Source organism: Stomoxys calcitrans, chromosome 5 (assembly GCF_963082655.1).
Source record: "Stomoxys calcitrans chromosome 5, idStoCalc2.1, whole genome shotgun sequence".
NCBI classification, from domain to species: domain Eukaryota; kingdom Metazoa; phylum Arthropoda; class Insecta; order Diptera; family Muscidae; genus Stomoxys; species Stomoxys calcitrans.
The window spans coordinates 137,950,934-137,975,461 of NC_081556.1; the positions used below are offsets into that span (position 1 = coordinate 137,950,934).

Below are 24,528 nucleotides of genomic sequence, written 5' to 3' on the forward strand. Positions count from 1 at the left end.
GGCTAGAAAAACGTTCAGCAGATTGTCTGGCTTTGGTGGCGAAGAATCGAAGGGTTCTTCCCGCTAAAGACACTCCTAAGCACATCTCTGTATATGCATCCCCTCCTAATTGCTTAACAAAATCACAGCATATTTAAATTAACAGGAATGGAATAAAATTTGTTATTGTTATAGGAAACAAAAACATATGTACATACTGAGAAATCATTTAAAAATAATTACAATTAGTATTATTAAATAGTCCATTATTTGAGCTAATTATAATAACTACTTAAAACTAGGTAATGCGTGTGTTTTTATATTACAAAACAAACAGTCCTTGGTTTCTCTGTGACGCATCTTCGGCGCCCTAGCATGCGCAAACTTACATCACCAATCATCACGGGGCACCCGAAATGTTTCATTGTTACTTCGTATAATGTTAACACCAGCTCCATAATATGGTATAATATAATGTGAACCATCTGCAGGTCGTACGATTTGCAAGGCTATCAGTATTATGTCAACCAACTGGCCTATGAAGAAACCACCCAAGGTACATGCTTTCAACAAGCCCATGCCATAATAGCCCAGATAGAAACGATCCAGACCAAACATGCCGGTAAAGACGGACAGTAATAGCACAGTGTCTAGGTGATAGCCATTGCTAGAGAGAGAAAAAGAGAATCGATTAAAACTAATTAATAAAAAATTATATTTTATGTATGGGAGAAGAAAAAAATATGCAAAATGTTTCATTAACATGTCATAGAAGTACAATAAATAGTACTTAATATGGTTAGGTTAGGTTAGTTTCAGTGGCTGACTCATTTAGACGTTGACCGTCCGTTGAACCATGCAGGTCGCTTTAAAAAGCTCAGTAACTTGCGAATGTTCACATCGGCTGAATCAGACAGGTTCTTAAAGAAATGAGAACCTAAAGTGGAACTCCTTCTAACTGCTAGTGCGGGACACACACACACAGAAGGTGTTCTATAGTCTCTTCTTCCTCGATGTCCCTACAGCTTCTGCAAAAGTCGTTGCTGACAACCTCCAGTCTGTCAGCTTGTTTTCTGTTCTAGCCAATGACAGCAAAGCAGTAGACCTCTTCAAGTCTAGATGAGGCCACATAGTTTTGGAATGCTCACAGCCCTCTCTTTCGTTAACCTTCGGGCCTGGTCCTAAAAACTTAGCTTACATGTCGCTAGAGGCATACCCACAGATTCCAGATTCGCTGGAGTGTGTAAGGTAGTTCCTAGTCTCGCAAGCTCGTCTGCTTTAGAATTCCCTGGGATATCTCTGTAGCCCGGCACCCAGAACAGGTGAATTTTGAACTGTTTAGTCATCTCGTTGAGAGATCTGCGACAGTCGAGGGCGGGTTTTGTGTTCAGAAATACGTTCTCTAAAGATTTAATGGCTGCCTGGCTGTCTGAGAAGATATTTATGCCAATTGTCGTAATGACATTATATCTTAGCCATTCCATCACTTCACATTTCTGCTTGATACACACTGCAGTGGTGGGGTAACCTCTTCGATATGATCAGTTCTAGATCTTTAGAGTATATCCCAAAGCCCACCTGGCCGTTTAGTTTGAACCTATCCCTATAGAAGTCTATGTAACTTCTGTTACCAGGGATATCGTAGTTCCAATAGGTTCTATCAGGATTAGTGGTACAGTAATTGTAACAAAAAGCGACTCAGGTAGGGTGTAATCCACACTGCCTGGGACATCGGATATTGTATCATGTATAATACAGTGTCCGTGGCCGCCACATGACTAATGGGAAAGCTTCCTTAACCTCACGGCAGTGGTCGCTGCAATTTGGATAGCCACAATGTCCAAAGGCATAAGATGTAGCATTGCATTCAGTGCATCAGATGGTGTCGTCCTCAGAGCGGCTATGATGCACAAACAAGCCATCTTTTGGATTCGTTTAGGTGGATTTTTGAAGCGCCGTCCACCAGACCACAACACCATATAGCATAATAGGTCTGACAACTGCAGTATATACCCAATGCATGACACGTGGTCTAAATCCCCAACTTTTGCCAATGGCTCTCTTGCAGGTGTATAGGGCAAGAGTGGTCTTTCTTGCCCTTTCCAAAATGTTGGATTTGAAGTTCAATTCCCTGAACAGTGAAACAGCCAGGTATTTTGTGCTTTCTGTAAATGGAACATTCTCTCCTCCCAAGGAAACAGGTTCCATTGTAGGCAATTTATATCTCCTGCTGAAAAGAACTACTTCTGTCTTGGACGGATTTATACCCAGACCACTTTCGGTAGCCCACTTTGCTGTTGCACGTAGTATACCTCCGCTTCCTGAAGTATACCTCTTAGAGTGGTGGGAAACTTTCCCCTAACCTCCATTGCCACGTCATCAGCATACGCGACCACTTTTACGCCTTCCAGAGACAATAATATATTGTTAATGGCTACATTCCAAAGTATAAGAGACGGTACACCTCCTTGAGGTGTTCCTCTGCTGACCCATTTTTTTTAGATCCACAGATCCCAAGCCTGCCGTAATGCATCTTTTAGTAAGTAGTTGATGCCTAGAAACTCCAACTTCTTCATGATTGACGTCGGTTTTATATTATTGAAAGCACCTTCAATGTCAAGAAATGCTACCATCGTATACTCCTTGAAAGCGCGAGAACCCTCTAGGTCGTAAAGGGCTGTTTCAGTCCATTTGCCTTCACTATATGCAAGCTGCTGCCTTGACAGGCGTTCTCCAGAGAACTTTGCCCTAAGATATGTTTCTTTCAACCTCTCAAGAGTCTTCAGCATAAAGGATGCCAGACTTATAGGACGAATGGAGGTATTTAATACGCTAGCATTTTTTTAACCCATATTTGTTGTCACTACTTTAGCCATGACCATCTCTACTTACGTCCACTTGCAAGGCATTTCCTTGGTAAATGTATTATTGTTGGTGCCCAAACACTCAATACCTTCGGCAGCTATACACCATACTGAAAAGGACATTGGATTGTTATCATATTTCGTTTTGGCAAAATGTATAATCATCTTCAACATACCTTTGGCCAAACCATTTCTTTCGCAGCCATAAAACTGTTGAGTTTTGGGATCAATTTGATTTCTACCAGGCTCCGGACATAGGTACTGACCCATTAGCAGTAGGGAGCAATCATAGGCAGCCCCATGGACCATAATTATAAGCAGGAAGATAAAAAACAACACTTTCAGCAACATCCTGGGCTGAAGATGAGAGTAAAGTAGAATAAACAACAGATGACAAACAGCTGTTTGAGCTAAAGCAGAGATGTTATGTTATTTCACAAACGGGTAATAACGTTTACCAACCCTGGACATTTGTAAACAAGAAAAGTGGGAAAGTGAAATTCACAACAAAAAGAAGAACAAAAAAAAACAATTAAAATAAATAAAATAAAATAATACATTTTGGTGTGGATCTTACTCTAATCTCTGAAGTTAAATACAACGTAGTTGACTAACAAGCAAGTTATTAACCAACAAGTTGGCTTATCAACTTATTTAGCAAAGATACTAGCACTGCACTAACCTCTTTCAATGGGAACTATGGACTTTTACAATTGCAATGCTGCTGATGACTAGCTGGTTAAAAAAAAGTTGCTGTAAGTTCAACAAGTATATGAAATTTTTGACTTTTTCAAATACTTTTATAGCTTTCGCAGATACCAAGCTAACTCTTAAGAAAGATGCTTTTGAAAATACGTCATGCCTTACTGGAGGTGACCAATCATCCCAACTCCAAACAATCAGCCATTATTATCAACAATGAGCTTATCATCACCTCCGGTTGCATACTACTGCCCTATGTACGTCCCATCTTGCCATTTGTTGCCGACCACACCAATGATAATGTGTGTGCTAGCACCAAAATCATACACAAACTACAACAGTGCCGTCTGGTTAATGCTCAAGATGTGGACACAGATGAGGCTCATTTTTTAAATACCCTTAGCTATCAAGTGACCTTTGATCGCAGAAAATTGCCAGTGTCTATAGCCGAACGGCGTCGTAATCCCAATATACCTCACATTTTGACACGCTATGGAGCCAAACTATTGTATATCTTTAGCTCCAATGAGATATCACGTAATTTGCATAAAATGTTGAACTCCCTAACATTTAATGAGTCTCAGACAAAGGAGCACAATGAGGTGTTGATCACAAGTTTTCTAGTGCTAACAATGCGCCCAGACAAGACCACAGAATCGCCGGAGAAATTTGAAAGATTCCTCGAACATATAGCCCATTATTTGCGTTACATACATACCATACGTCCTCTAGATGATGTGCTGACTATGTGTACCCCCTTTGGGCTGGAGAATTTCTATAAAACCATAAATATTGGCAAGGTGTCCAATGTTATTGGTAAAAATGGTTCATTATTTGTATTATCCAATAACTTGCCTTTGGGCTGTGAAGGATCGGCGGTGTTTAATGATAAACTGTGAGTATTGAATACTTTTTACTATTATGTAGGTTAATTTTTGGCGAGTGAAACAGTTGTTTTATAAAAAAACCCCCAAGGTAAAGGGGAGGCAAACTGATGACCAGATAAACCAACAAATGATAAACAGGTCGTAACCTCAAAGCGGCATATAATTTGAAAATTAACAAAATCAATTACACAGTCATATGCGTGGGACACCGGGCAACGTAGTTTACACAGGGAGTGTTTAAGTTGTTAGAGCACTAGGACATGGTGTAAAGAGACAGAATATAAGCACCAACAATGGCTCTCAGTGGCTCTGTATCTGAGAGACACTAGGCAAAATCTGGATACTTAAGTTACCGAGACGTGATTCACTCAGGGCGTGACGCAGGCAATAGAGATCACGGTCTGTGTCTGATGGAAACTGGATAAACCATTGGCTACATAGGTTACTGAGACGTGATTCACTCACGGCGTAACTGAGCACCTAAGATGTGTGTAAGCGACAAATACGTTCAAACAATGGCTCAGTGGCCCATATGTCTGAGGGATACTAGGCAAACGCCGGCTATTCACTTAACCGAAACGTGATTAACTCACCGTGGTATTTGTGAGACTAGGTCAACGGAAAGCGGGTGTAGACGAACACGCGATCAATGTCTCAGTGGCTACTGCATCTATGGGACAAGGACAGAACGCTGTCACAGAGACATGGTTTATTCACGGCGTAATATTGACTCTAGATGATCTGGACGCGTGTGTGGGATGATGGAACGAACACGTTATTTATGGATCAGTGCTTCTACCTCTCTGAGGCACGACGACACAACATGTCTAGGATAGTCATAGGAGGGATGAAAAAGGGGATTGGTAGAGCTCATACAGTACCTTGGAGCATTTCCTGTTCTCACTAACAAGGACTTGGACTTCTTATGCATGAATGAATCCTATTCAACTATGCATAGGGGCTAAAAAAGAATTGGAGATGGCACACAACCAGACTAGGCCTAGGGGTCTGCATTCCCAAGGCAGCAGGTTGTACGTACCGTTTTGTGGTCTCAATGCTAACCCAAAGAAGCTTAAAATCTACATATTTACGAAGAAGGTATGAATGATTTCGATATCCGAAAGGAAGGACTCCATCGGGTCAATCCGTACGTACTACCGTCTTCCATGGGCTTGTCGTCAGGGTCGAATACCTGGGAGTAATCTCATGGTATGCCATTGCTTTGTAAATATTTCAGTAAAATTACGGCCCACAAATCCTCAAAAATAAAAACCCAATCTTACAAAATAAATAAAAACTAAATATTTTATTATTATTGTAAATTCATTTCATCACTGGCAATTTTTCGCAATTATACAAAATACATCCTCATTCCTTGTTGGTCCTTGAACGCCGACGTCTTTGACCTTTTGCCATGGGTTTCCTACTTGAGGCAGCAGCACGGCGGCCATGCTTTGGTCTTCTTGCATTAATTTTTCTGGCAGTTTTCTTAGTTTGGCGTCTTCTTGGCGCTACCCCAGACATTTCATCCTTCTGTTTTTGGTTACTTAACGCCAATGCCTCATAATACTGTTTGCTTCGTTGAGGCAATATATGCCAATTTTGCCCAGCCATACGTGCAGACTCCGTAATGGAAAACTCATGGAAACCTCTGCTATCCAAGTGCTTGCGATAGTCATTTAGATAAAGGAAAAAAGGATTTGGGGAATTTTCCATATTCGCGCAGAACTAATTAAATATACAAACAATTTAAAATAAAATTACTCCTTGACTAGAGGATTGAATTGAAAATGAAGTTTTCTTTTTAATTTTTCTCAATTTGGATTTTTTTTTATTTCTGTCAAGGCATTCTAGGTATTTTTTGTTTGTTTTAATCCTAATGCAAGTATTTAAAAGCATAAAAATTGCTCAAAGACGCCTTGAATTAGTCTGGTATTTTATTCAGAATGTCGTTATACTGGAGGGATTTAATTTTCATACAAATTTCATTGAACTGCCAGGATTCACTAATAGAAGGTTAGGTCACTTGCGAATACATAAAGTGGATAGGCCCCATGAACATAATTAAGGAGGTCAAATTCAGCGAATCCTGTTGCACAAATACAATAAAACACAACTATTATATACTCACCACCACCACTTGTCTGGGGTGGGGGGGCTAAAACCCTTTGAAAAGCATTAAAATATGCAATTTTTTTCAATTTCAACGTAGTTTTTAAAATTCTGTTATGGCCTTATCCCCCGTTCCTGAATGGAATGTTTATGTGAAATTTAGTAGTTAGTTCGTTTTGACCTTATGCTACTGCCTCTTTTGCTATCGACATTTGTACCAGTTCATATGTCAACATATTTTCCTGTCTTTTTCTATCGACATTTGTACCAGTTCATATGTCAACATCAGTTAACGAAGACGAGAATATTCGGCGGCGGTTGTGCCAAATCTTTAACGGCGATGGATTGGGCAAAATATTGATCGGCGGCGGCGGCTCGTTGGCTTCGCCGATTCTTAATTTCAACATTTTGCTGTTTAAAATAAGCACTTGATGAGTGATCGTTCAATTTTGTCGATTAAAAAATATTGAGAGGAAGAAGAAGAGACAATAGGAAAATGTCTTGATTATAGTATTAATGTTTTGGCTCAGTCGATTTTAATCGTTGAGATGGGCGGCTCAATATAAGCCGTTTCAAACGGTGGCGGCACGCTTGAAGCAAAATAAAACGGCGGCGGCTGGCCGACACGGCTTTGTACACTAGTCACCACTCTTCTTTTCTATCGACATTTGTACCAGTTCAATTGTCAACATACACATTTTCTTGTTTTTGATAGAAGTGTATGTACAGTTTGAAAAATAACTAGTGTTTTCTATCGACATTGTCAACAGACGTCAAAGGTAATTTTTTGTTTGTTTATAATTCATTTTTTACATATCTTTTATCAATTTCTTGTTTTGTTTAAGGGACGCGTACTTAACCAGGTAAATTTATGTGTGTTTGATAAAAAAAATAAACAAATTGTGGCTTACAATAATCGGTGTCTGAAAGTAACAACTACACTGTAGAAAATGATTTTATTTACAAAAAGTGTGTCGCCATGCTGTTTCAAACTTGACATTGCGGGAAAGTTTTAAAAGTGGTGCATACGAGAAACGTCTCATGTTTTTTTTTATATATTAAAGGAAGAAGGCCTAGACGTTTCACTTAGTAGAGAAACGTTGTTGACCAGTGGGATAGGAAAGTCTGAATGAATGAATGAAAATTTAAACGGTTATAACTGAGGGGCTGAACCAAGATATATTAATTCCTTTTTCGTTGTTTGTGTGTGTTATAGTCCTTAACTATAATACACACACACACAACCAAAACTCGTTGACAGATAGTGCTCTTCGCGCGAAAAAAAAATCGTACTCAGCTGTTAACGGTAATTATGTCATGGGCTAAACTGTATTTTACGGGGTAGTTTGCAAAAAATCTAATTTTTTGCATACCCCCTAATTTTGACGCCAGGAACCCGAATATGAAGTCCGTTTTTGGAGCTCGGGCCCGTGGATCCTCCAAGGGGCCTGTCAATTTTGTACATTCGATTGGATATTCGTAATCTACTAATCATTACCTTTCATTTGATACTAATATTGCCTAGGTTGGACTTGGACAATTGAAAGGCATTCGGGAGTAGATTGCGAATATGGTCAGGAAGGAGAAATAGGCTTTATAATTTGTTGATTTCGGAAGGGGGCGGACCCTCCCTCTATACCCAAAAAAAACACCCAAAATCAAAAGTGGACCGATCGTGATAATATGGGTGTCAAATGAAAGGTATTGGAAAATAGAATAGGAATATGGTATTAAAATTTAAGTCGTAAGTACCCATGGGGCCGCCCCAACCCTAAAATTCCCCCTAAACAGACATATTGGGCGTTCATGTCAATATGGGCCTCAAATGAAAGGTATTCGGGAGTAGATTTCGAATCTGGCATATAAAATCAGATCGAAATATAGGAGGTCACCTTACCTCCCAAAAACGCCTTAAATGGGCATATGACCCATCATGACTATATGGGACTCGGTTTTTTTTTGTTTGTGCCGTTGAATCAAAAACGGCTGAACCGATTTTCTTAATATTTTCACAGATTGTGTAAGTTTGCCTGGAAGGAAACATAGGCTACATAATTTTCAGATATCGGATGGGGGCGGTCCCTCCCCCCTACCCAAACTACGCCATCCAAAACCAAAAGTGGACCGATAGACACAATATGGGTATCAAATGAAATTTTGGAGATTAGAAAACGAATATCGTATTAAAATTTGGTTCCAAGTACCCAGCGGGCCTCCCCGACCCAAAAACTCCTCTAAACACATATATTCGACATTCATGTCAATATGGGCCTCAAATGAAAAGTACTCGACAGTAGATTACAAATATAGCATAAAAAATTAGGTTCAAGTAACGGGAGGTCGCCCCACACCCAAGTACCACCAAATGGGCATATTAAACGACCATGTCTATATGGGACTCAAATGAAAGGTATTTGGGAGTAGATTACGAATATGACATTCAAATTTGTGTTCAAGTCTAGATGGCGCTTTTCTTGCCAAAAATAAGTCAAATAGGTTGATTGACCCATTATGACAATATGGGGCTCAAATGAAAGGTATTTGAGAGCAGGAAACGAATTTTATATCCAATTTTGGAGCCAAGTGTACCGGCCACCGGCACTTTGCCCTGAAAATAGATATCAAATTCGTTCTTTACTCCCAAATAACGTTGATTTGAGCTTCATATTGCAATAATCGGATATGAAGTTCAGTTTAGGGGGCGCAGCGGAGCGGGCCCCTTTTCTGCTATTCATATAAAAATATTGAAAATCGGTTGAGAAATGTCTGGGCAAACATCAAAATGAGAAAAAAAGACACTATTGTGCCTTTGAGTACTTTCCAGAAATTGAAATTTTGAAAATCGTCACAACTTGGCCAACAGGTAACCAACTTTGAAGGTCTATGGGACTCCATAGAAGCTTGGGGTTCTGAAATTTAGCACATAATCTGGTTAACGCCTTAGCTATATAAAGGGTGATTTTTTTGAGGTTAGGATTTTCATGCATTAGTATTTGACAGATCACGTGGGATTTCAGACATGGTGTCAAAGAGAAAGATGCTCAGTATGCTTTGACATTTCATCATGAATAGACTTACTAACGAGCAACGCTTGCAAATCATTGAATTTTATTACCAAAATCAGTGTTCGGTTCGAAATGTGTTCATTCACCGTAACGTTGCGTCCAACAGCATCTTTGAAAAAATACGGTCCAATGATTCCACCAGCGTACAAACCACACCAAACAGTGCATTTTTCGGGATGCATGGGCAGTTCTTGAACGGCTTCTGGTTGCTCTTCACTCCAAATGCGGCAATTTTGCTTATTTACGTAGCCATTCAACCAGAAATGAGCCTCATCGCTGAACAAAATTTGTCAAAATTTGAACACATTTCGAACCGAACACTGATTTTGGTAATAAAATTCAATGATTTGCAAGCGTTGCTCGTTAGCAAGTCTATTCATGATGAAATGTCAAAGCATACTGAGCATCTTTCTCTTTGACACCATGTCTGAAATCCCACGTGATCTGTCAAATACTAATGCATGAAAATCCTAACCTCAAAAAAATCACCCTTTATCTTTATCCGTTTCAAAATGGTAGACTTATTTCCACTAATATTTTCCCATCCCACTGTGCAACTTTCAATTCAAATTTGTATGCCGACCGTTTAATTCGGATTTCGTTATAATACCAACTTTAAACTGCTGCCTTTCAGAGCATTTTTAAAAAACGCAAAAATTACAAACTAATTCCGGTAATTAAGTAGTTTGCTGCTATAGATAACTATGTCGAATAAACCAGGCCAATCCAATCCTGCAAAAAAAATTAAATATTCTCATCCCCAAGGTAATGATCAATACTTTGAATTTGTGTAACAATCTGAAAATTCTAAAAGTCTGCTTTATATTTTAGGTAATCCGAGTTGTTCCAATTGCCAAGACGTTGCAAAAAAACTGGATATGGTACTCGAAATTTTGGCTGAGCACAAGGTTTTGCTAGCTCGTCTCGCCTCCCAAAGTATATTTGTTGATGAGATATCAATATTTCCAATCAACTCAGAAGAAAAGCTGGAAGAATTTGATAAAAGTCTTGAAACGAAAACAGACCCATATGTAAATATAGTTTTCATCCTTAAACAGAAGTTTTAGATACTTGTAATTTTTATACCCTCCAACATATGGGGGTATACTAATTTCGTAATTCCCTTTGTAACACCTCGAAATATGAGTCTAAGACCCCATAAAGTACATATATTCTTGATCGCCATGACATTTTAAGTCGAAGTAGCCATAACCGTCCGTCTGTCGAAAGCACGCTAACTTTCGAAGGAGCAAAAGCTCGGGCCGCCCCAACCCTAAAATTCCCCCCAAAACAGACATATTGGTCGTTCATGTCAATATGGGCCTCAAATGAAAGATATTCGGGGGTAGATTTCGAATCTGGCATACAAAATCAGATCGAAGTATAGGAGGTCACCTTACCTCCCAAAAACGCCTTAAATGGGCATATGACCCATCATGACAATATGGCACTCGGGTTTTTGCTTGTTCCGTTGAATCAAAAACGGCTGAACCGATTTTCTTAATACTTTCACAGATTGTGTACGTTTGCCTGGAAGGAAACAAAGACTTGAAACGAAAGCACTCTTACTTCCGAAGGAGCTAAGCTAGGCGTGAAATTTTGCACAAATACTTCTTATTAGTGTAGGTCGGTTGGGATTGTAAATGGGCCATATCGGTTCATGTTTTTCATATAGCTGCCATTTTGGGTCTTGACTTTTTGGGCCTCTAGAGGGCGCAATTCTTATTCGATTTGGCTGAAGATTTGCTCGTGGTGTGTTTTGGTATCACATCCGACAACTGTGCCAGGAATGGTCTAAATCGGTTCCTAACCTGATATAGCTGCCATATAAACCGATCTGGAATCTTGACTTCTAGAGGGCGCAATTCTTATCCGATTTGGCTGAAATTTTGCATGAAGTTTTCCGGTATGCCTTCCAACATTTGTGCCAAGTATAGTCTATGTCAGTCCATAACCTGATATAGCCGCCATATAAACCAATCCCCCGAAAAAAAAACTTCTTCAGCCTCTAGAGGGCGCATTTCTTATCCGATTTGGCTGAAAATTTGGTCTAAACCGGTTCCTAACCTGATATAGCTGGCATATAAACCGATCTGGAATCTTGACTTCTAGAGGGCGCAATTCTTATCCGATTGGCTGAAATTTTGCATGAAGTGTTCCGGCATGCCTTCCAACATTTGTGCCAAGTATAGTCTATGTCAGTCCATAACCTGATATAGCCGCCATATAAACCAATCCGAAAAGACTTCCTGAGCCTCTAGAGGGCGCAATTCTTATCCGATTTGGCTAAAATTTTGTATGAAGTGTTTTTTTTTACTTCCAACAACTGTCTTTAGTATGGTTGAAATCGGTTTATAACCTGATATAGCTGTCATATAAACCGATCTGGGGTCTTGACTCCTTGAGCCTCTAGAGGTTGCAATTTCTTTCCGATTTGGCTGAAATTTCGCATTAGGTGTTTTGTTATGATTTCCAACAACTGTGCTAAGTGTGGTTTAAATCGGTTCATAACCTGATATAGCTGTCATATAAACCGATCTTGGGTCTTGACTTCTTCAGCTTTTGGAGGGCGCATTCTTATCCGATTTGGTTGTAATTTTGCATGAGATGTTTTATTTTGACTTCCAACAACTGTGTTAAGTATAGTCGGAATCAGTCTATATCCTGATATAGCCCCCACATAAACCGATCTGGGGTCTTGACTTCTTGAGCCTGAAGAGGGAGCAATTTCTTTCCGATTTGGCTGAAATTTCGTATTAGGTGTTTTATTATGATTTCCAACAACTGTGCTAAGTGGGGTTCAAATCGGTTCATAACCTGATATAGCTGTCATATAAACCGATCTTGGGTCTTGACTTCTTCAGCTTTTGGAGGGCGCAATTCTTATCCGATTTGGTTGTAATTTTGTACGTGGTGTTTTGGTGTCACTTCCAACCACTGTGCTAAGTATGGTTCAGATCGGTTCATAACCTGATACAGCTGCCATATAAACCGATCTTGGATCGTGAATTCTTAAGCCGCTAGAGGGCGCAATTCTCATCCGATTTGGCTGAAATTTTTCAATAAGTGTTTTTGTAATGACTTCCAACAACTGTGCTTGGTATGGCGCAAATCGGTACATAACCTGATATAGCTGTCATATAAACCGATCTTGGGTCTTGACTTCTTCAGCTTTTGGAGGGCGCAATTCTTATCCGATTTGGCTGTAATTTTGCAAGTGGTGTTTTGGTGTCACTTCCAACCACTGTGCTAAGTATGGTTCAGATCGGTTCATAACCTGATACAGCTGCCATATAAACCGATCCTGGGTCATGACTTCGTGAGCCACTAGAGGGCGCTATTCTCATCCGATTTGGCTGAAATATTGCATGAAGTGTTTTGTTATGACTTCCAACAACTGTGCTTGGTATGGCGCAAATCGGTACATAACCTGATATAGCTGCCATATAAACAGATCTGGGATCTTGTCTTCATGGGCCTCTAGAGGGCGCAGTTATTATCCAATTTGGATGAAATTTTGTACAAAGGCTTCTCCCATGACCCAGTATTTTATTTTTTGCATAAAGTGTTCTGGTATGACTCCCAACAACTGTGCCAATTATGGTCTAATTCAGTCCATAACCTGATATGGCCATAAATAAAACCCGATCTCCCGATTAGACATTTTGAGCCTCTAGGGGACGCAATTCCTAGCCGATATGGCTGAAATTTTGCATGAATTGTTTTATTTTGACTTCCAACAACTGTGCTAAGTATGGTCTAAATCAGTCAATAACCTTATATAGCCGCCACATAAACCGATCCACCGATTTGACCTCATTGGACTTCTAGAGGGCGAAATTCTTAACCAATATGGTTGACAAATTTCAAATGTCGGTAATGCTTCCAACAGCTGTTGTAAGTATGGTCTAAATCGTTATATAACCAGTTTGACTTTTTGAGCCTCTAGAGGGCGCAATTATTACTCGATTTGCCTGAAATGTTGGAGGTGGTGTTTTTCTATGACAGGTGTTTTTCCATTCGAAAAAGTCATTTAAAGAACTTGACAAATGCTAACCAATGTTGGAGGATATAAAAGATTCGACACGCGTTTACTTGTTTATTTTTATTTCAGATGCGTCAAATGAAAAACCTTATCGAAAGTAATCCAGGACGAAATCTGCACAAAATTTTCGATAGAGAAATAATAATGAATTTCAATGTTGATGGTACTTTTGGGAAAAAGGGATTACGGGACTATGGCAACGTGCTGGCAGTAATTTTAGGTACAATATTGAAAACTCCCTTTTTAAAAGATTTTTTAAAGAAACAAATATTTCTTCCTACAATTAGATGTGATTTCAACATTTAGTGAAACTCCAGATAAAACTTTAAGAGATGCTTTTCAACGCCAAAAGAAAAAATATTTTAAGCAGAATAGCCGCAATAAAGGACAAAACGAAGAAGATGATGAAGAACGATAATTTTTTTTTTTTTTCAATTCAAAATTAGAGTATTTATTGGGTTGCCCAAAAAGTAATTGCGGATTTTTTAAAAGAAAGTAAATGCATTTTTAATAAAACTTAGAATGAACTTTAATCAAATATACATTTTTTACACTTTTTTTCTAAAGCAAGCTAAAAGTAACAGCTGATAACTGACAGAAGAAAGAATGCTATTACAGAGTCACAAGCCGTTGAAAAAATTTGTCAACGCCGACTATATGAAAAATCCGCAATTACTTTTGGGGCAACCTGGCTATGCTCTCGCAAACGTGCCATGAATGTGGTAAAAATCAAGGACAAGCAGTTCAACTTTTGACTTTTTTACTGCTTTTATTGAATGGATCATGTGGATGTGTTTGGATAAGCCAAAACAAAACACCACATTTAAACTGCGTCTATTAGAGCTCAACCAGGTCATTATGGGTGTATTTATATCTCATAGTTGAAAAAGTTTAATTTTTTAAAATATTTTTGTAATTTATATTGTAACTAATTTCCCCTTTCTCAATAAACAACTTTGTTCTTTTAAACGTGTTGCTATTTGTTCAAATCTAATACGTCTGGCGCTCAGAGGTTATGAAGTGGGGTGGTCGGTCGATTGTGAGAATTATGGGGAGGTGGTCTTGCCAGGATACGTTACTCAGGAGATCAGGGGATGCAATGGCGGGCTGCTGTATCTCCTCGTAATCCTTGCAGGGGGGCATACCCATTCACGGTGCAAAACGTGAAGCCAAACTTTACCCCGCTCGCTACCTTGGGGAGCGTGCCATGAAACGTGATGCGCATTAAAGTCTCCTAGAACCAGACAATTGTGGCTACTGTCGGGCCCACTTATGTCAGGCTTGTAAGTTTGGCCATTAACTGGGTCACAACTACCAACCGGTGGTATGTTCACGTTGTATAGCTCTATCTCGACCGTACCGGACCTGACTGCTATCCCCATGCCCTCCACATTGGGGTTACTAGCGCTAAACGCTCGCGAGATGGGTCTATACTGCACAGAATATTGTATCACGAAGGGCAAACACCCACCTCCATTCCTTAAGCGATCCTTACGTATAGTATCCGCGACAACTGTGCAAGCTGCTGGTGTTGGTTAGCTTTGTCTCCTGGATCGCTGCAGCCAATATGTTCTTCCGACTCATAAAATCTACTACCTCGTCGATCTTGACTCTCAGGCCATTGCAATTCAATTGCAAAAAAACTTGCACTGGCCTCGCAATATTGGGGCTGAGATGCTGCTGTCGCGTATATTGCCGCACGCCAGAGGTTGGGGGGTCACATAATCCGACGACGATGACGCTTGTGACTACACTACTGTCTATGTTCGCACAGCACATTGCAACATGTTCAGTGTGTGACTATATTCCCGTAGTTATATAAGGCAAGATCAGAAGTGTACCCAATCCATGCGCGGGTTAAACCCCACAGACACCGAAACATGATGTAGTATGTTCTGGCAAACCGAACACAACCAGGGTCCGGGTTTCTTTTCAAGGTCATTTTCACAAAGGTCATTTTCATACTCTTGGCCTATACACCTGCAATAGAGCCATTGGCAATAGTTGGGGGTTTAGACCGCCTATCATGCATTGGGTATATACTGCAGTTGTCAGACTCATGATGCTATATGGTGTTGTGGTCTGGTGGACGGCTCTTCAAAAGTCCACCTACAGCTTAATACTTAACCGGATCCAAAAGATGGCTTGTTTGTGCATTACAGACACCATCTGATGCATCCACTGAATTTAATGCTACATCTTATGCCTCTGGATATTGTGGCTACCCACATGGCAGCGACCTGGTTAAGGGAGCTTTCTCATTGGTCATGTGGCGGCTACGGACACTGTGTTATCCTTGATATAATATCCGATGTTCCAGGCAGTGTGGATTACACCCTACCTGAGACGCTTTTTGATAAAAGTTACGATACCACTATTCCTGATAGAACCGATTGGAACTACGATATCCCTGGTAACAGAAGTTACATAGACTTCTATACGAATGGTTCCACACCAGACGACCAGGTGGGCTTTGAGGTGTACTCTAAAGATCTAGAACTGGTCATATCGAAGAGGTTACCCGACCACTGCAGTGTGTATAAAGCGGAGATCCTTGTAATTAAGGAAGTGGTGTCATTGCGACGATTGGTATAAATATCTTCTCAGATAGCCAGAGAGCCATTAATTCCCTGGAGAACGTATTTCGGAACACAAAAACCGCCCTCGACTGTCGCAGATCTCTCAACGAGATGTTCGAAATTCACCTGTTCTGGGTGCCGGCCCACAGAAATATCCCAAGGAATTGTAAACCGGACGAGCTTGCGAGACTAGGAACTAACTTACACACTCCAAGGACACTGGAATCTGTGGGTATGCCTCTAGCTAAGTTTTTAGGATCAGGCCCGAAGGCCAACGATTAATAGATGGTCACAAAGTGGGGGCTGTGAGCATTCCAAAACTATGTGGCCTAATCTAGACTTGAAGAGATCTACTGCTTTATTGTCATTGGCTAGAACAGACGTTTCAGTCATTGTGTCCGTCATGACAGGTCACTGTCTAATCGGAAAACATGCTGACAGACTGAAGGTTGCCAGCAACGACTTTTGCCAAAGCTGTGAGGACATCAAGGAAGAAGACTCTATAGAACACCTTCTGTGTGTGTGTCCCGCACTAGCAGTTAGAAGGAGTTCCACTTTAGATTCTCATTTCTTTGAGAAACTGTTTGATTTAGCGGATGTCAATTGGGCTTTTTAAAGCGATCTGGTTGGTTTTAACGGTAGGAACTAGAAGACATCTTCCTTCTTCTGTTCCTGTGGTATCACAATGAACGAAAGTGAGTTTGATGGCAGAGTTTGATGGCAGACTGCCACTTAAACCTAACCCATGACAAATGCAAATTTTTCCCATGAACATTCCACTAAGAAACAGGGGCAAATTTCTCACATACCAATGAGTGCAGTCCGATTCAAGTTTAAGCTCAATTATAAGGGACCTCCTTTTTATAGCCGAGTCCGAGCGGCGTGCCGCAGTGCGACGCCTCTTTGAAGAGAAGTTTTACATGGCATAGTAGCTCACAAATGATGCCAGCATTAGGAGGGGAAAACCACCGCTGAAAATGTTTTCTGATGGTCTCGCCAGGATTCGAACCCAGGCTTTCGGCGTCATAGGCGGACATGCGAACCTCTGCGCTACGGTGGCCTCCCATGACAAAACCATTAATATCATGAACATTTTTCTTTCTGTGTACCACCTTTGGATAATATTTTAGTTGCTTATGCCAAGATTGGAACATTTGTGCCGAAAAACCTAAAAAGTGGGCCACTAATATCTTTGTCGAAAAAAGTTTAAAATTTGATAAAAAAAGTGACACAATGGTAACCCTGTATACAGCTCAAAAGATTAATACCGCAAATTACCAAATTAGAAAGCATTGAATGAAAATTTTCTCATTCGCATTATTCATACTCCTTATGTATGTTTATTTAAATTTTGCAGACGTTTAATAGGACTCATCATCAGCACCACCTTTCAGCGTAACAATGAGAATCTTCAAATGACTATGGCGGCTAATTTTGCATATCTATTGCGGGATTTTATGAATCAATTGGGCATTAAAATTACATCCATCACCATACCCCGAGAGCCATCGAATTTTGCATGTATGTAAATACTAAACTTATCATCTAACACACCACCATAACAATTAAATATTAATTTTGTTTACCTTCTATCACACCAACACCCATGCAGGGGAACGCACTATGGTGGTAATCGAGGCGAATGGCAACCAGGGTACTGGAACATTTGTAAAAGTGCAGAATAAAAAATTCATCATCACCTGTTCGCATGTAGTATTTCAGGTATGTTACAGCGAGAAAAGAAATATTGTTATTGTTGTTGTTGTAGCAGTGTGTTTTACACTGAGGCGGCAGCCCATGCCGTTTGATTGTTATTGTTGTAGCAGTGCGTTGTATACTGAAAAATATTATTGTAATTTTAACGGGATAATAACGGGAATGATTAAACACACATTGTTTCGTGCTTCATTTAAAAAATAGGGGGGTAGTTCACTGAAACAGTGATTGGTGTATATTCTCTTATGCTTGAATTCTGGTGGGAGTATCTACATCAGCGATGCTCAGCCTTTTAAGGTAGGGTTGATGGCAAGTTCGTGTTCTACATCAGCGATGCCCAAAATGAAAATGTGACTGTATGTGTGTCCTTCAAGCATTTTTAATTTTCTCAATATGTAAAAAATCATTTTTTGGACTGAAAGATTGGTGTTTTGCAAAAATAAACAAAAAATAAGAAAACCTAAATACTTTGTTATGCCTTCCAAGCGTTTACATGTACTATCACGTGCCGCACCGATTTTACATAAGTGAGCTCGTAGTCCTATGTGTCCCGTTATGATACCATAGCTATACTGACCTCCTTCTTACTTCCTTTCAGTAATAGCCTCTCGTCTTCTCACGATCTGGACCCCACAATAGGATTTTCGCCGTCCTGCCGACCGTTTCGCTGTTCCACAGTGTTGCATGCGCATTCGTCGCCTACGCCATTAACTCGGTCTGCGTCGACCCCAAAGGCTTCGGGTTAACCAAGTTTATTGACGGCAGTCCTCTGGCACCCAAACTATGCGGATTTTGCCATCCTCAGAGAAGGCGTTAATCTCCTTTATACACTGCAAGACTGTTCGTGACCTTACCGTCCTGGTTGTTATTGCCCTTATGGCAATTTTACTGTTCGTAAAGATGTTACGCATCCGCCTACGGGACTAATAGTCTAAAACAGATCGCAGTCCCTGGATTCGCAATGTAGACACCCAGGCCCACCCTGTCCTCTAGCTTTGATTCATCCGTATAGCATAATCTTCCAGATGGCAATACTAGGGTTCCATCGATCCAAGACTGTGCCGCTGGCAGCAGTGCCTCGCACTCGACCTCAAGGTTCATCTCAGGTATCCGATTGGAAACCTATTCCCTTTATTCCAGGTTCCCTATCGTTGACTCGATTATACCGCGATGGTTTGAGCTGTCTCATAGCCGCAGTGGATGCTACACACTTAATCTGTATGTCAATGGATCGAATGTCTAGAATAGTCTCCAGTGCCCTAGTCGGCGTGGTTCCCATCCCTCCGACTATGCCAAGACCTCTGAACCTGTTGTATGGTCCTTATGTTGCACTTTTTCTCCATAGCATTCCACCAAACTATTGAGGGGTAAGTAAGTTTTGGTCTAATCACGCTCCTTTAGAGCCAGTGGACTATCCTCGGATTCAGGCCCCATTGCGAGCCTACGGCCAGTCATATGACATATGCAAGACCCTTTCGGCCCTTCTGCATAATTGGTTCGGATCCTTACCCCTTAGAAGTATTATAACATCGTCCGCGGAGCAGACGGGCTCAAATCCCTCCTCAGTCAGTATCCATAATAGGTCATTTATGGCGGTCCCCCATAGGAGTGGCGATAAAATCCCCTCTGTGGCGTGCCTTGTGCCATTTTCTCCCTCATATTTATGTCATGGGACACACAATTTATCCACCTGTTCGTTAGCATATGGTTTATCCAGTCTCTAAGGACTGATCTAAGGATTGGATCAATGTGTCGGCCCGCACATTGTTAAAAGCCCCATCGATGTCAATGCATATCGCCAGGGTGTAGGTTTTGGTATCATTATTCCAAGATTCCGGTGTCTCCGTGAGTCCCGTTGCGTCAGATAGAAATGGAAATATTCCATTAGTTCCGGGTGACTTAAATGGTTTGAAGCTCCTCCAGGATTCCATCACCATAAGTTTCGTAACTATAAATATTCGATCAACATCATTATTTCAAGATTCCGGTGTCTCCGTAAATCCCGTCGTATCCTGTGGAAAATGGGTTTTCATCAAAAGCATTGACTTTCCTGTCACTGCACTGCGCCTTCGTTGGGTCCCTGTTCGTTAAGCTGTATTGGGTGTCCATTCCTTGCACTGCCTGATGTTCCAATACTAGGATCTTTGCGTATCTTAGCCTTCCAAATCTTAAGTAAATGTGCTTCTTGGGAGTAGGTAATTTTACCATCATCGGCTCCCTGTTCGTTGGGTTGCATTGAGTCTCCTGTCGCTGCTCTGCCTAATGTTTCAATATTAGGATCTTTATTTATCCCAGTATTCCGAATCTTAAATTCGGTGATGGGTCCGTCGTCGGTTTCCTGTTTGTTAGGCTGTGTTGAGTCTCGCCACTGTACTGCTTCATTTTTTAGTATTAGGATCTTTGCCTCTCCTAGTCTTTCCAATATTGAGAGATGCCGTGATTGTCTCGTTGTCGGCCCCCTGTTTGTTAGGCTGTGTTGAGTCACCTGCCACTGCACGGCTTGATGTCACAGAATGAAAATTTCTGCCTATCCTAGTCTTCCCAATCGGATTAATATCTGCACCCTCTTTTCAACCTAACCTAAGAGGGCGGCTCCTTACCATTATCAGCGATCCTCTTCCCCTTCCGTGATGGCTGTGGCCTCCTTTTGGAAGTCACAGTCCTCCATGATGACTCAGGGGCCGTGCGCGCTTCCTTCGTTCCTGTCTGGAGTCTCCATTGTGAGATGGCTGGCGTGGTTTTCCCAGAGTACTTGAAAGCGGGGAGTTCTTTTTCTTCTTCAGTATTTTAACAGTGTTATGCTCTTCGGAAAATTATTTTTCCAGCTTCCGTAGAAGTGCTTCGAATGTCAATTCTATCCCTTACACCATCCTGCACTTTGGCCCGATTACGCTGCCGGTACATACTCCCTTGTCTCCTTCGTCGTGCACCGGATCGCTTTCTCGGTCTGCTTGTGAGCTTAGCAAAGCCATCGCTCACTTCTGCCGTCATCCCGATGCCCTCATCTCTCGAGTCGGCTGCGATGACTGTTTCATTGACATAGTCGCTGTCTGAATCCGAGTCAGTAACACCACCTTTACTTAAAGACTGGGAACGAACTGTGCATCATTCTGGTTCATCCGTCTCTTCCTCATTAATTAGTCTGACGACTAGTTATGCGCTTGAAGCATTACTCTCGACTACAGGTGCCAAGGCAGCCACACCTATAGGAGGGGAGGACAACACGCTACGGTCTGACGCAACCACCGCAGTCTTGAGTTCATTTCTAGTCTATGCCAAAAGGCTTTACAATTTTTTTTCGTAATAGGTAGTACCTATTCCGAGATACGGATATATATTTTTTTTTTCTTTGAGGAACGAAATAAAAACACGTCCGCTCCACTCAACGGCTACAATCTGAGTTACAATGGCAGTGTTTACACGTGTCTAGCTCTATCTCTCCTGTTGCAGACATGACTGCTTCCGCCTTGCTTGCCAGGTATGCATCATTGACATCAAGCACAGGCTTGTACCTAACTGCGATGTATCTCCCCATATCGTTTTCTCTTCAGGGGTAGGGAGAGCATATGAACCAAAGGTCTCCACATAAAGCACCCAGCAATTCAGGCTAAAGGTTGTTGGTGAATTTTTGGGCCCATTTTATTGTTTTTTTTTTTTTTCTGTGCAAAACTTCAATTATTAATCCCAATTCCTATACTTCTATTCTCTTCCTACCACACAGGTCAATTCGAAAGTCTATTGCCGTGGTGTTGATGGCGAATTCGAAGCCGATGTTTTATGGTGTAATCCCAATTATGATACCGCCTTCGATGTGGCCCTACTGTCGGCACCCTCAAACATTCCCACTCGCTATTGTGTGCGTATGGCACAAACGAAACCTTGCCTGGGACAAACGGTTTACAATGCCGGTTTCCCTTATTTTGTCAATTTCAATTTAAAATATGATTTCAATCCTTCAATATTCCAAGGACGTATTATCAAATATACGCCGGCAGCCATAATGTCCGATGGCTGTGTGCAAGCTGGTCAAAGTGGAGGACCCATGTTCGATGAGCATGGCAACATTATGGGCGTTTGTGTGTCCAATATTAAAATGGATAAGGTGGTATATCCGAACATCAATAATGCTATACCCATTGTAACAATACGATCCATACTGGAAAATTATGCTAAAACCAATGGTATTCATGGAGCTACAGCTTTTCGCAAATAGTTTATAACATGTTTGCTGTTTTTTTTTCAGATGTCCTGGTCTTAAACAATCTGGTGGCCAATTCAGATATACAAAGGATATGGTCATTGGCCCCACCACCTGTAATCAGCAAACTATAAGTAGCTGAAGAATTTTGCACAATTCTTATAATTTATACACACAAAAATTTATAACCCCTGTATTTAATGCAAACTATTGGGTTGCCCAAAAAGTAATTGCGGATTTTTTAAAAGAAAGTAAATGCATTTTTAATAAAACTTAGAATGAACTTTAATCAAATATACTTCTTTTCTAAAGCAAGCTAAAAGTAACAGCTGATAAGTGACAGCTGATAACTGACAGAAGAAAGAATGCTATTACAGAGTCACAAGCCGTTGAAAAAATTGTCAACGCCGACTATGTATATGAAAAATCCGCAATTACTTTTTGGGCAACGCAATATTATCACAACTATCTGCTTGTTATTTTTAATTTTTTTTATATATAAATACGTTTAAGTAAAATATATATATTTTTTACACATTTACTCACTAAACAGTTTTTTGTGTAGTTTTTTAACCTCATTCCAATGGGAAATGGGAATATGCTACATAAACAACTCCCATATCGATATGGGAGACTAACGTAGCGCGAATTCAGGCGACGATTAACGCCTGGATTCGAATCGGGACGAGAACATCAGAAAAACTTTTCAACGGCGGTTATCCCCTCCTAATGCCTGGCGACATTTGTGAGGTACTTTAGCATTTGGTATGGCAGCCATGTAAAAACGTCTCCACAAAGAGTTATCGCACAGCGGCTCAATAATAAGGGGCCTCCTCCTCGGAAGAGGAGCACTCATTTGAGGTGTGTGAAGTTGGCCCTTGTTCCTTAATGGGATGTCCATGTGTAAATTTGCATTTTATTGTGATCCAATTAGTGGCCAAGTTAAAAGTCCCGAAGTTATTGGTCTATTGTCTAGCCACAATTGCATGGTTCTAGGAGACTTAAATGCTCATCACCTTTCAGGGCGATCTTTCCTAGGTAACGACCAGCGAGGCATAGCTTTGTGTAGACTGCTTACTGATAACATATTTATAGCAAAAAGAAAAAAATATTACTCATGCACGTCAACAAGAAAGTGGCATAAACAAGCGAGTACCAAATTGCATAAACAAGTCAGCAATCACAGACCACGGTCACTACTGCTTACACAGCAGTTGAAATATATTTCCGTGGCCAACAAACCCATTACCCTGTTGCAGCTATGAAACTCTCTGTGTTGCTGCATTTCACTTACACTTTTCGGGAGAATGGATTGACCTACATAATTCCCTCAAAGGGCATGCCATCCATATCCATGCTTATTTTGTACGTAGAATCTAGAAGTAAGAAATATTTGTATGTTTAGATGTAAGTGTATTGGAAAACATTAACTCTGGGGAACCACCGATCGACGCCGGCAGAGGCTCCGATGACTTTTAACCAAAACAAACAATTCAATGAAGCAATGTCATTGGGCATATATCTGCCCAATCCAGTACTTTCTTAACATCTTCCCTTTTTATTTCCACATGGCGATTCTGCCAGCCTTTGCATTCTAAACCGCAAAGCCAGACCACAGATTGAGCTCTTGAGCCCCTTGCGTTGAGTTCGCAAAATGGGGCCAGTTAAAAGAAGACACTGCCATACTGTCCGGGCAGTCCGATCCGCGCTAAGGATCGTGGGTACTGAAGGAGTGAAACCAGGACCAAAACCGTTAAAAGAGTGCTGGAAAGGGATAGGAAAAGCAAAGAAAATCGAGGAACCAATGGTCCCCGTGGTTAAAGCCCCAAAACGTTGAAGAGGATATACCTGGCGCTTAAAGCGCGAGAAGTCTTTACTGTTACGGCAAGTAAACAGCAATCCCACACCAAGTGAGAAATATTTGTATGTTTAGATGTAAGTGTATTGGAAAACATTAACTCTGGGGAACCATCGATCGACGCCGGCAGAGGCTCCGATGACTTTTCACCAAAACAAACAATTCAGTAAAGCAATATCATTGGGCATATATCTGCCCAATCCAGTACTTTCCTAACATCTTCCCTTTTTATTTCCACATGGCGATACTGCCAGCCTTTGCGTTCTAAACCGCAAAACCAGACCATAGATTGAGCTCTTGAGGTCCTTGAGTTGAGTTCGCAAAAAGGAGCCAGTTGAAAGAAGACACTGCCATACTGTCCGGGCAGTCCAATCCGAGCTGAGGATCGTGGACACTGAAGGAATGGAACCAGGACCAAAACCTATAACCATAGAAGAGTTCTGGAAAGGGATAGGAAAAGCAAAGAAAAACCGAGGAACCAGTGGTCCCCGTGGTTAAAGCCCCAAAACGTCGAGGGGGATAT

General features: G+C 40.9%; 2 protein-coding genes and 1 long non-coding RNA gene across 4 annotated transcripts; 2 read left to right on the forward strand and 1 right to left on the reverse strand.

Annotated features, from left to right (window-relative positions):
* Window positions 1-132: 132 nt before the first annotated feature.
* LOC106082332 (TM2 domain-containing protein CG10795) lies at window positions 133-17,904 on the reverse strand. Its single transcript, XM_013244777.2, has 4 exons — window positions 17,820-17,904; window positions 3,020-3,200; window positions 2,872-2,953; window positions 133-646 (listed from the first exon to the last, which is right to left on the reverse strand). The coding sequence occupies exons 2-4, from the start codon at window positions 3,192-3,194 to the stop codon at window positions 370-372; spliced, it is 534 nt and encodes a 177-aa protein (XP_013100231.1). The 5' UTR covers window positions 3,195-3,200; window positions 17,820-17,904; the 3' UTR covers window positions 133-369.
* On the forward strand, window positions 3,330-22,436 carry LOC106082329 (peroxisomal leader peptide-processing protease). Of its 2 annotated transcripts, none has more exons than XM_013244774.2 (6): window positions 3,330-3,598; window positions 3,650-4,440; window positions 17,591-17,754; window positions 17,846-17,955; window positions 21,671-22,130; window positions 22,193-22,436. In XM_013244774.2, exons 2-6 carry the CDS (start codon window positions 3,683-3,685, stop codon window positions 22,279-22,281), a joined length of 1,581 nt encoding a protein of 526 aa, XP_013100228.2. In that variant the 5' UTR covers window positions 3,330-3,598; window positions 3,650-3,682; the 3' UTR covers window positions 22,282-22,436. The 2 variants fall into 2 exon arrangements, with proteins under 2 accessions (XP_013100228.2, XP_059225346.1); XM_059369363.1 differs by having other exon boundaries at window positions 3,659-4,440.
* LOC106082330 (uncharacterized) lies at window positions 10,553-14,623 on the forward strand. Its single transcript, XR_009398411.1, has 3 exons — window positions 10,553-10,640; window positions 13,724-13,874; window positions 13,942-14,623. It is a non-coding gene; the product is annotated as an uncharacterized LOC106082330 (long non-coding RNA).
* Window positions 22,437-24,528: the final 2,092 nt, after the last annotated feature.